We start from the raw sequence: 12,684 nt of genomic DNA on the forward strand, positions 1-12,684 counted from the left end.
ATAGGTCAGGTTTTCAAGACCTTTGATCATTTTTGTTGCTCTTCTTTGGACTCTCTTGAATTTGTCTACATCTTTCCTAAAATCCCAGAATTGGGCACAGTTCTCCAGCTGACGTCTCACCAATGCCGAGTAGAGTAGAATGACCCTCCGTGTGTTACATACAAGACTCCTGTTAATACGCACCGCCCAAGCCCCCACCCCCCCGAGCGCCGCACCGCCCAAACCCCCGCCCCCTGAGCGCCGCACCGCCCAAACCCCGCCCCTGAGCGCGCGCCGCCCAAACCCCGCCCCTGACCGCCGCTCCGCCCAAACCCCCGCCCCCTGAGCGCCGCGCCGCCCAACGCCCCCGCCCCCGAGCGCCGCACCGCCCAAAGCCCCCGCCCCCCGAGCGCCGCGCTGCCCAAGCCCCCGCCCCCTGAGCGCCGCGCCGCCCAAGGCCCCGCCCCCCGAGTGCCGCGCTGCCCAAGCCCCGCCCCGAGCGCCGCGCCAAGCCCCCACCCCCGAGCGCCGCGCGCCCAAACCCCACCCCGAGCACCGCGCTGCCCAAGCCCCCGCCTCCTGAGTGCCGCACCGCCCAAGGCCCGCCCCGAGCGCCGCCAAGCCCCTGCCCCCTGAGCACCGCGCCCAGCCCCACCCTGCACCGCCCAAAGCCCCCACCCCGCGAGCGCCGCGCCGCCCAAGCCCCCCGAGCGCCGCCTGCCCAAAACAAAAACAAACAAACAAAACCCTCCAGCGCTGCCCCGCCGAACCAAACAAACATAAAAAAAACCCGAGCACCCCCCCCAAGGTGCCGCCCCAAGCATGTGCTTGGTCGGCTGGTGCCTGGAGCCAGCCCTGTTTGCAGCTGTGCCTTTGATTTTCCCTTCCTAAGTGAAATTATTTGCACTTCAGGTATCAGGGGGTAGCCGTGTTAGTCTGTATCCACAAAAACAGCAAGTAGGCCGGTGGCACCTCCTCATTGTCTTTGCACTTGTCTCTATTTAATTTCATCCTGTTGATTTCAGGTCAATTCCCCCAACTCCTCAAGGTCATTTTGAATTCTAACCCTGCCCTCCAAAGTGCTTGCAACCCCTCCCAGCTTGGTGTCCTCCGCAAAGTTTATAAGCCTATTCTCCACTCTCCAAGTCATGCATGAAAAGATTGACTAGTGCCAGACCACGACTGAGCCCTGTGGGACGCCATACATTCGCCATCTCGCTTTAATGGCAAACCATTGCTAACTGCTCTTTGAGGATGGTCTTTCAGCCAGTTGTGCACCCAGCTTATAATAATTTCACCCTAGTTTGCTTATGAGAATGTCGTGTGGGACTGTCGAACACCTGACTAAAATCAAAATACATTTGTCTACTGCTTCCCCCCATCCACAAAGCCAGTAACCCTGCCAAAAGCAGGCAATGAGGTTGCTTTGGCATGATTTGTTCTTGACAAACCCATGCTGGCTCTTTCTTATAATCTTCTTATCCTCTAGGTGCTCACAGATTGATTGTTTAATAATTTGTTCCAGTATCTTTCCAGTATCAAAATTAGACTTACTTGTTTATAATAATCAAGGTCTTCCTTCTTTCCCTTTTTAAAGATAGCTACCATGTTTGCCCTTCTCCAGCTATCTGGAATATCACCCATGCTCCATGACTTCTCTAAGATAATCGCTGACAGTTCTGAGATTGTTTCAGCTAATTCCTTACGTACCCTAGGATGATTTCGTCAGGCACTGTCAACTTGGATACATCTAATGTCTCTAAATATTCTTTAATCTGTTCTTTCTCTATTTCCTTTGCTGTGGTTATTTCTTCCCCGCTGTGGTGTGTCATTGGCCCTGTACTGCTGACCCAGAAGGGAGATTTTCCTTAGAACTCCTGTCCCTGCTGAGCCGGGCTGTGGCCGGCTGTGTGCACCCACCACTATCCCCACCATCAAGGAAATGCCACCTTGCCCTGAATCTATGAGGCCGTGGGCTCAGAGAGCGGCAGCCCCCAATGAGCTGAATTCAGTTCCTCTGGATATCAGGACTCCTGGGTTCTTGCCCCAGCTCTGGGCATGGCATGGGGGGACTCCTGGGTTCCTCTCCCAGTTCCAAGAAGGGGTATGATTCTTATCAGTCAGGAAGACATGCAACCAACATTTTCAAAGGTGACTTGTGGGTCCTTGGGATCTGGCAAGGCCCCCATCCTCCAAGGGCAGCTTCCCAGCTAGTCAGACAGAATCTCTAGGCACTCTCGAAATTCCTGGCCTCTGGTCTTTATCGTGAGATCACCAGCATCTACCACCCCAGAGCCCACAGCCAGTTGCTGCCCATAAAAGCGTCAAGGCTGAGATGGCCAAAGGGATACAGACACCCAATTCACATCCTCGTTCATGGGCATTCAAACCCCTTAGGCCTCAGCCTAAACAGGCAAGTTTGAGCTGCTTAGAAAATCAGGGAGAAAAATTTCAATGCAAATGGGGGGAATCATTTATTTTCTTATATGTTGGCCACCGCAAACATCTGACTCCCAGTGGAGACTGTATCGCCCACCCTTGCCTGCGCCGTGCCTCAGTTTCCCCACACAGCTGGAGAAGGCCCTTGGGTTAGATAACACCGCATTGAGCTGAGCTGGCCCAGGGCCATGTTGTTTTTGCAAGACGCAGAGTGGGGGGAAATGCAGGGAGGAGGCCTCGGTTTGCGGTCAGCAACTGCTGTCACATTTCCCAAGAGCCCGGCATGTGACCATCGCTGGGATGCGAAGGAAGCAGAGGCTGGGTGTCACGTCCACACCAGGGTTCAGCTGACAGGAAGGGAGCCAGTCTCCGCCCTGGGCAGAGACGGGGCTGGCAGCTCAGGACCCAGCTCTCAGCTCACTCAGCATGGAGCTAACACTCCTTCTGCCACTGCTAGGTAAGTAGCCTCCCTGGGCCCACTTCCTCTCTTGGGCTGTCTCCTGTCCTCCTTGCTTTCCTGCTTCTCTTTCCTTGCTTGCTTGCTCACCATCCTTCTCTCTGGCTTTTACTTTCCATCGCTTTTCTTGCTTGCTTTTCTCTTTTGACGGCTTTTCTCTGTTTCTTCCCTTTTCTTTCTAGCTCTTTAATTTCTTTCTCTTGCTGTGGCTTTTCTTTCTAGCTTGCTTTTCGGATTCCTCTTCGCTACATTGCTTGCTTGCTTTCCTGATTTTTCTTTCTCTCTCTTTGGTTTCTTGACTGCTGCCTTCCTTCCGTGCTCTTTTCTTGCATTCTCTTTCTGTCTTGCTTGCATTCCATCCTCCTCTTTACTCTCTCCTGCTTTTCTTCCTTGCTTGCTTGTTTTCCTGCTTTCTTGTTCTGTCTCTTTTCTATCTTGCCTGCTTGCTCTTTCTGTCTCTTTTCTTGCTTGCTTGCGTTTTCTTGCTTTCCTTCTCATCTGAGCGGTACTGTCCTGTGACACTACAACCCCATCTTCTCCATAGAGATAGTGTTATGATATGATTAGGGCATAACTATGATGTATTTTATACACGAGAGGTCATGCGAGGTATCATTGGATAGGTTATGGTTTACTGAATATGATTATCCTGTTTGTGTGCATGTATCGTCTTCATAGCTGAAGTTATTACTATTGTCCATGCACCAAGTACAACTGTGTTTACACCTGGGGACGCCCACTAGGTAGAACGCACTCAGTCTGGATGTCTCGCTGGGAGGGGCTGTTAGAGAAAACAACAGGTCTTAGACGATGCTTCCCACCCACTGAGAACTCTGGGAGCTCTGCAAGCAGCCTCTGAGTTGTGGCCGCAGGGTCATGTAACCAAGTCACCCGGTACTGGACTCCATGATAATACCAGTGTTTTTCCACTGACTGGGGGGTGGGATGAGGACAAAGGATTCCCGCCATATGCAAAAACTATTTAAGGCAGGGGAGTGACATCGTCGTGGCTCATTCTTCACTGCCTCCCGGCCCAAGGAAGCAGACTATTGAACACACCTGAGAAACAAAAAGACTGAACTAGGGGAGAAGGGCTGATGACCCCAGGCTAGAGGGTTGTCTAGACTGTGAAAGGAATAACTGGAGTTTAAAGCTGAAAGCAAGTGCAGCTTGGCTTCAAGAATCTCTGCAATCTGCCGAAAACAACATTGAGGGAAAATTTGCTGCTCATATCGAATTTTGTTAGTACATTAAGCTTACGTTGCATTTTTTTATTTGCTAGGTAATCGGCTTTGATCTGTTTGCTATCCCCTATAATCACTTCAAATCTCTCTCTTGTAGTTAATAAACGTGTTTTGTTTTGTCTAAAGCCTGTGTGTGTGTGTGTGTGTGTGTGTGTGTGTGTGTGTGTGTGTGTGTGCAGGTCCCGCTCCACACTGAGGGAGGGAGCGAATTTCATGAGCTTATGCTGTAGAGCAGGGGTCAGCAATCTACGGCACGCATGCCACCTTTGGCACGCGAGCCGATTTTGCCTGGCATGCAGCTGCCAGCCGGGATCCCAGCCAGCTGAGTGAACGGAACCCCAGGCCGGCAGGAGGCTGAGCGGGGCCGGCGGCCAGGACCACAGACCAGCAGTAGGTGCACCCCCCGGCTACCCCCTCACCGCGCTCGGGTTCTGTGGCTCCCAGGAGTGGGAGCCGCCGGGGCGCAGGGCCCTGAGCCTGCTGCAGGAGGGGCAGCAGCGGTGGCTCCCACTGCCTGGAGCCGCAGAGCTGAACGTGGCAAGGGGGGAGCCGGGGGGTGCATGGGGACCACTGCCCATATGCATCCTCTGCAGGAGCCCCCGGGGGAGGCACCGGGCTGCAGCCAGCGCAGGCGCGCCCCCCGGCTCCCTCCTCACCACGCTCGGGTTCTGCGGCTCCCAGAAGTGTGAGCCACCGGCGCTGCTGCCTCTCCCATAGCTCCCCCACCCCGGCGCCTCAGCTCTCCACATAGAGTTTTGCCTCCACGTGGAGCCAGCGTCTCACCAGCATGGGCCTGGCAAGGGGAGTCCCGGGGGGCAGTCAGGGAGCAGGGGGAGGGATGGATGGGTCGGGAGTTCTGGGGGTCCTGTCAGGGGGTGGGGAGTGGTTGGATGGGGCGTGGGAGTCCCCAGGAGTCTGTCTGGGGGCGGGGATGTGGATAAGGGTTGGGTCAGTCAGGGGACAGGTAGGGGGTTGGGTCCTGGGGGGCAGTTAGGGTGGGGTCTCAGGAGGAGGCAGTCAGGGAACAAGGAGCAGGGAGGCTTAGGTAGGGGGTGGGGTTCTGGGGGGCAGTTAGGGGCAGGGGTCCCAGGAGGGGGCAGTCAGAGGACAAGGAGCGGGGGGGGTTGGGGGTTCTGACGGGGGCAGTCGGGGTGGGAAGTGGGAGGGTGTGGATGGGGGCAGGGCTCTCCCCTCTTTTTTGATTGTTGAAATATGGTAACCCTAGGTGAGGGGGGAGCCAGGGGGCGCATGGGGGCTGGTGCCCGCATACATCCACTGCAGCCTGCAGGAGCCCCCGGGGGGCACCGGGCCACAGCCTGGGCAGGAGGGGTGGGGGGGTGCAGCTGCTCCCCGCTAGCGGTGCCACTGCCACCTTTGCAGGGCTGCTGCCCCCTGCACCGCGCCGGCTCCTCCATGGCTGGGGCTCGCCGCCGCCGCAAGCGGGACGCTCTGGCTCTCCGGTGCCTCCGGACGGCGGCTCCTCCCTGCCGAGCTGCTGCAGCAGCCCAAGCCCGGCAAAGCCAGTGAGTGGACTCGGGGTGGGGGCTGCCGGGGTGGGGTGAGGAGGCCTCGCAGGGGGGCTGTGCACCCTCCAGGGGAGTTCAGGGGCAGGGAGGGGGGAACCTGGTCTAGGGAAAAGCCCCTGGGCATGGCTGGCCCCTGGGGTCTATAAAGGCTAGTTGGGATTTGCCCCTCAATGAACTGATGTGCGGGGGGGTGGGGTGGCACAAGGTGGAAGTTTTGCCTAGGGCGCAAAATATCCCTGCACCGACCCTGCCCCAGGGGGTGCGCGCACCCCAGGTTAAGACCCACTGCACTGAACTGATAAGATCTGCATTTTAATTTAATTTTAAATGAAGCTTCTTACACATTTGAAAAAATCGTGTTTACTTTGCATATGACAATAGTTTATAGACGTATAGAGAGAGACCTTCTAAAAACGCTGCCATGTAGGACCGGCCCGCGAACCCTTCAATGAGAGCGACTGCATGAAGACTCGGCACAGCGCTGCTGAAAGGTTGCCCACCCCTGCTGTAGAGTCCTCTGGGCAGCGGAGGACGGTACAAAGTTGTGCTCACCCTCTGGGGCGGGGGTGCACTTGAGTCCTGGGCAATTCCTTAGCTGAGCCCTCCCATGCAGAGCTGATCTCAGCATCTGTGTGTAGCTGCAGCTGGGTGCGTCCCTCCCTGTATGTGTGCTGGGAAAGTGAGTCTGAAGCCTGAGGCGGGGCTTGGCCGGCTTGCCTCAGCAATACAGTGTAAAGGGAGCCCAGGCTGGTGGGTCGGGTGGGCTCAGTGGTACCCCAGTTCCAAGTGGCCCCCTGGGGGGGGAGCCCATCACATATCCCACTCCCCGTTCTCCCTCTACCCCCCTGCCTTGCTCCTGGCAGTCCTGATTCCCATCACGCTCCTCCCTCCCCAGATCTCTGACTCATCCTCTCTTCTATCTTTCAGCCACTCTCCAGATTCTCCCCAGGCCAGTGCTCCCTGCAGGTAATGCCAACTCTTGTGCTCTCTGAGATGACTCATTTTGGGGTGGGGTTGTCTCTAGAGGAGAATTTGCCGGTGCTGGGGCTTGGAATCCCACGAGGTTGGGTCTGTGGGGATTTCCTGTTAGTCCCCCCTTGGACACACCAAGCTCCCACTTTGTCCAGCCCAGCACCAATGCCAGCCCCACCCCAGAGCGGCCCATAGGTGAGACAAGTTCTTGGGGTCTCAGCCCAGGGAGTCCAGAGGCTGGATGGGTACCCTGCTGCCCCCCAGTGGGGAGGGGAGGGTACATCAGTGGGTCACAATGTGTTTTTTGGGGGGTATCGTCCCTTGAAGTCTTGAAAGGCCAGTTTAGGAACATGCCTCATCATTGCAGAAGATTCTCCTCCCACCTGACCCTCATCCACCTCTTCTCCTGCCCCCACCCCCTAGTTCTGTGCCTGTATGCTCCAGGGGGGCAGGTCCTAATTCTTTGGCCTGGTCTGGTGGTAGCCCATGTCGGAGGGTTGGATGTGGGGCATCTGCGGGCTTTTCTCTTGGCTGCTGCTTCTGCCTTCCTTCCCAACCAATGCCAATGGAAGCTTTTCTTTCCCAGGTGCCCCTGCGGCCCCATCCCTGTCCCTGAACCCCCAGAAGCAGGAGTACCTCCCCGGAGACACTGTTGAAATCAAGTGCTCTGCTCCTCCTTCGGTGGATAGAGTTGAAGGATTCCAGTACTACAGCGATATCAGAAAGGCCATCTCAGCCCTAGCTTCATCCAGGAAAAGCCACACTTACAGCATAAACCTCGCAGGGCCTCAGGATGGGGGGTCATACCAGTGCGACTACTGGATAGGCCAAGCCGGTGCTTGGAACAGGTCCAGCAGGAGTGATGCTGTCCTCATCAGAGTAAAAGGTGAGCTCTGCACTGGCTCTACCATTCCTTAGGGTCAGAGGTGAACACTTCCAAGATGCATAAAGACATAAGCGGACAAAAGTATGGCAAGGAACCAACCAATGACACAGTCCCTCAACATGCCATTCAGTTCCCAACTACAGCTGCCCAACAGGGCTAATCCCCAGTGAATACAGCCACACAGTATGGCTGACCAGCTGTCAACAACATGGCCACCCAACATGGCTGCCCAGCTACCAACAACATGGCTGCCCCATTACAAACAACATGGCCACCCATCATGGCTGTCCAGCTGCCAACTATATGGCCCTCCAGTATGGTTTCCCCACTACTGACAACATGGCCATCCAATATTGGTCACCTACCACACTGGAATTCCGGGCCTGGACAAGAGCTCCTAGGCACTATGATAATTCAAATAAATAATTATTGCTACCCAACTGCTGACAACAACCTACAGCCACTAACACGGGCAGCCAACACAGCTGCAAAACTGATATCAAACATCTCAGCTTTCAGAAATATGGCTTCCAAACTACTGACTACCCCCGCCCCCGCCCCGCCCCCGGCCATGACTGCCAAAAATATAGTCTACCAACATGTCTGACCAACTGACAACACAATCTCCAGGCTTCCAGAAACATGACTCATTGACATGCTTACCCGAAAGCTAGGAACACCCTCAGCCACTGTACAAATACTGTGCCAAATTATGGAAATCAGGCTGCCAGCAATAGTCACCAAACATGCCCTTCACTTCCCACATAAGGGTAACCAAAATGGCTGCCAAACTATCAACAAAATGGCAACCCAATATGGCTATCCAACTACAAACAACATGGCCACACACTATGGTGATCCAACAGACACAGTCAACAACATGACATCCGAAATGCCTTCCCAACTAACAGGGTCACTGAACATGGCTGACAAAAAGCTAACAAAATGGCCGCCCCACTTGGCCGCTCAACATGGCTGCCCAATGGCCAGCAACATGAGACTCATCATGACTATCCAACAGCCAGCAATATAGCAATTCATCATGCCTACCCAACATGACTACTTGACTGTCAATAGCATGGAGATCCAGCATATGCCCCATACTCAGGACAACCTGATACATAAAGCACAGAAAAGGTTGTTACATGGAGGAGGGAGAAGAATTGTTCTTCTTAACCTCTGAGGATAGGACAAGAAGCAATGGGCTTAAATTGCAGCAAGGGCAGTTTAGGTTGGACGTTAGGAAAAAAACGTCCTAACTGTCAGGGTGGTTAAGCACTGCAATAAATTGCTAGGGAGGTTGTGGAATCTCCGTCATTGGAGATTTTTAATAGCAGGTTGGACAAACACCTGTCAGGGACAGTCTAGATAATACTTTGTCCTGCCATGAGTGCAGGGGACTGGACAAGATGACCTCTCGAGGTCCCTTCCAGTCCTATGAGTCTATGATATCTACGTTCCCAGAACCTGTTCCCCAACATGACAAACTAATGGCTAACAACACTCACCTTGCAGAATCTGGAGGAAGGAGTAAACCCCAGGCTCTCACTCGCAGCTACACAAAGGTCCTCATGTAGGGAGGCATGCGGTACCAGTTTGAATCTTACCACCGTTGAGTTTTGGGCAACATCTCTGCATTCCCACCATGTAAACCCCCCACCCCCAATTCATTCTTGTTGCCTCTCCTACCCTCAGACTTCCCTCCCTGGCCGGCGCTGAGTGTGGATCCTCCATCCGGAGCGGTGAGCGAAGGGCTCCCCCTGCTCATCACCTGCACGGCCCCCAGCAGTGCTGGCGAGCGGAGGTTTCACTTCTACAAGGAAGGAGCTGAGCTCGTCCCCGGGGATGTGGGGTCTGTGATCAGCACAAAAGAGACCAGGACTGGATCTATGATGCTCAGCATCCTACGAGCTGGTCTCAACAGCACCGGGCAATTCACCTGTGCGTACGAGGAGAACATGAGCGGGAGGTGGATTCTGTCCCCAAGGAGCTTGGCTGTGAATGTTACCGTGACAGGTGAAGTTGCCCCAGACTCACCAATCTAAGATATACTTAATGCTTCCTGCAGGGGGCAGAAGTCACAAATGTACACACACACACACACACACACACACACACACACACACACTGAGCAGGACTCATCCACTCCAACAAGGCTCAGCAGACACACACAAACATACACTGAGCCGGGCTCATCCCTTCCAGCAGGGGCCAGCAATCACACACACACACACACACACACACACACACACACACACTGAGCAGGACTCATCAGCTCCAGCAGGGCTCAGCAGACACACACAAACATACTCTGAGTAGGGCTCATCCCCTCCAGCAAGGGGGCAGCAGGGACACACACACACACAGAGACATTGTGCACATCCAGCAAGGGGGCAGCAGTGATGCGCGTGCGCGCACACACACACACACACACACACACACATATATTGTGCTGGTCTCATTCCCTCCAGCAGGGGGCAGCATAGACACACACTCCTGCCAGTGTAATATTTCTTAGCAATTTGTTCCTTTTTGCAGCCCACAGCTATTACTGGGTCCGGGACCTCGCTGTGGGTGGGTCCTTCTTCACCATCAATGGCTTCATCTTCCTCATCTCCCACCTCTGCATGAAGGGCAAAGGTAATTGCACATTTCCCTCCCCCCTCCCTGCTTTTGCAGGACCTTGGAGTAGCTTAAACAGATGGACCCTGAAATTTCTCCTCCTGAGTCTTACCTGGCAAAGCAGCTGCTGCTGCAGGCAACACTGACCCAAGTATCTGTCCACCATCTACACCGTTATATCTCCTCTTCTGACCCCTGAGCTCCACCTCCTGAAATGCAGCCACCTCTGGGGAGGGGCACCTGGGGAACCGCCACCCAGTAACATTGCCTAGGAATTCCCAAGGCTGAAAGGCAGCCGCTTCTCGGGTGGGATGTGGCAGCAGCTGGTGGGCAGCCGCAGCGTAATGCCACAAAGGGATCGCTCCTCCAGATGCAGCCATCTCTGGGGTGGCCTGCGGCAGCTGGACGCAGATGGTAGAGCACTGCAGGCCAGAGAGAAATGTGAATGCAGACTCCCAGGTAAGCTGCAGCAGCTCCACATCTCATCCACAGCTCCAGCATGATCACTGAGGGGACAGCACCCCCTGAAGGGTCACGCATCCCTCTAGCTGCAGCACAGCGCCCCCTAGTGCTACACAGGGGCATTGGCGATAGCACTGATAATGAGGGCAGAGCACCCCCTACAGAGCCCCTTCCCTGCTCCCCACAACACAGCGCCCACTATTGAGATGCCTGCCCTGCTCCCTGCAGAACAGCACCCCCTACTGTGACCCCACAGTCACCCCCTACTGGCTTCCTCACTTTCCTTGCTCCAAAAAGATACCCCCTCAAAACATGCCCTAAGCCTTTCTTTCTTTCTTTCTTTCTTTGTGATCTGAGCATTGCCATGTGCTTTTCTCATTCTCAGGTTCCAAGGAGGAGCACACAAGCAGCTCAGATCCAGTTCAATCAGATTATTACTCTGTCCCGGTTCAGCTGGTCACTGGTCAGTCTGGTCATTCTGTGACAGCCAAGGCAAACCACATCTCCAGCTCTATGCCCCAGTCCCGTGGGAATGAGTACATGGAAGAGATCTGAAGGCTCAGATACTGACTGTGAATATTCCTCCCCTGCTCACAGATGGCTGGCCAGCTCCACAGCTCAACTGGGTTTAAGGGAGAATGTTCTGCTCCTGAAATACTACGGACAAACTCTGTGTCACTTTCTCTGCTACAAAACTGGGAGAAACCAGATGGGTGTGTTTTGAAGAAAGAAAGAAAGAAAGAAAGAAAGAAAGAAAGAAAGAAAGAAAGAAAGAAATTATATTCTCATTTCTCCTCAGATCTTCCTTCTCTATGTATATTCAAAGCTGTATGAATCCCTGTAAATTTCCCCATCTCCAGCTTTTAATTAAACCTTTTTTTAGCCCCTTCTGGTCTCTGACTCTTGTTTCCTTCACTGTGGTTATTTTGTCCCCCACACGGTGTGTTTCATAGGCTCTGCACTGCTGAAACAGAAGGGTGATTCTCCTTCAGACCACAGACTGCAACACTTTCCCCTGTTGAGTGGGCCTTAGGCCAGCAGTTTCCACCAATTGCTGAGCCACCCAGTAGAGCAGAAAACAGTGACCTAGCCCTGAAGTTAGAGGGTGAGAGAGAGAGGCAGCCCATGAGGGGTAGGGGCCGGTCACTGCAGCAGGCCTGCTACAGTCCCCATCATTTCAGTGATATTCAGGGTCCCAATCCTGCCCCTGAATGTGACACTGAACTCTCTTTCACCCCCCCCCCATCTCCTCATCCATGTCATTCATTCATTCACCCCCCCTCCTCTGTCTCCCATATGTGCCCGGCTGGGACATACATGGGGAGCTGACACTGTCAGGGCCTGTCTGGTGCATCCCTGGCTTGGGGAGGGGAGTGGGGTCTAGTGGTTAGGATGGAGACGCTGGGAGCCAGGACTCCGGGGTTCTGTTTGATGTTCTCCTCTCTCTGGAGTTCTCCCATCTCTCTCTCTCTCTTAAGCCGCCCCATCCTCCCTTCGTTCCCAGCCCCGAATTCCCATCCTCTCCCTTCCCTTCTCTTACAGGCTCCCTGAAGAGTCTCCCTGGGCCGGTGTCCCCTGCACATCATGCCGACTTCTCGCCTTGCTGAGATGCCTCATTTGGGGTGAGGCTGGCTGGGGCGGGGGACCCGCTGCTGCTCCCACAGTGGGGCTTGAGGGCCCAGCAATGGGGTGTCTGTTAGAGGGTTTTCCCTTCCCCCTCCCACTTCCCTGGTTCTTGGCACGCAGACAGCAAGCAGCAAAGTCCCAAGCGCAGACACTGCGATGTTTATTGGGGTTAGTTTCCAAGCAAGCCTATTCCGAAGCCCTTCCCACCAGCCGGGCTGATCTCTATATGCGGATAGAGTCTGTTCCCCAGTGTTCCCTTCCCAGCTGTGATGTCGCAGAGAGTTTACCTGACGTCCCCACCAGGGCCGGCTCCAGGCACCAGATGACCAAGCACATGCTTGGGGCGGCACCTTGGGGCAGGGCAGCGCTCGGGTTTTTGGGGGGTTTTTTTGGTTCCTCAAGGCAGCGGTGGAGGGTTTTTTTGTTTCTGCGGCCCGGTGCTCAGGGGGGTGGGGCTTTGGGCGGGGCGGT

General features: G+C 54.8%; 1 protein-coding gene across 1 annotated transcript; it reads left to right on the top strand.

Annotated features, from left to right (window-relative positions):
* The first annotated feature begins 2,755 nt into the window (after positions 1–2,755).
* LOC120379745 (alpha-1B-glycoprotein-like) lies at positions 2,756–11,468 on the top strand. Its single transcript, XM_039497248.1, has 6 exons — positions 2,756–2,875; positions 6,573–6,611; positions 7,204–7,503; positions 9,199–9,519; positions 10,042–10,143; positions 10,973–11,468. Exons 1-6 carry the CDS (start codon positions 2,845–2,847, stop codon positions 11,140–11,142), a joined length of 963 nt encoding a protein of 320 aa, XP_039353182.1. The 5' UTR covers positions 2,756–2,844; the 3' UTR covers positions 11,143–11,468.
* The last annotated feature ends 1,216 nt before the right edge of the window (positions 11,469–12,684 follow it).

This window comes from Mauremys reevesii, linkage group 13 (genome assembly GCF_016161935.1).
Source record: "Mauremys reevesii isolate NIE-2019 linkage group 13, ASM1616193v1, whole genome shotgun sequence".
Lineage (NCBI taxonomy): Eukaryota > Metazoa > Chordata > Testudines > Geoemydidae > Mauremys > Mauremys reevesii.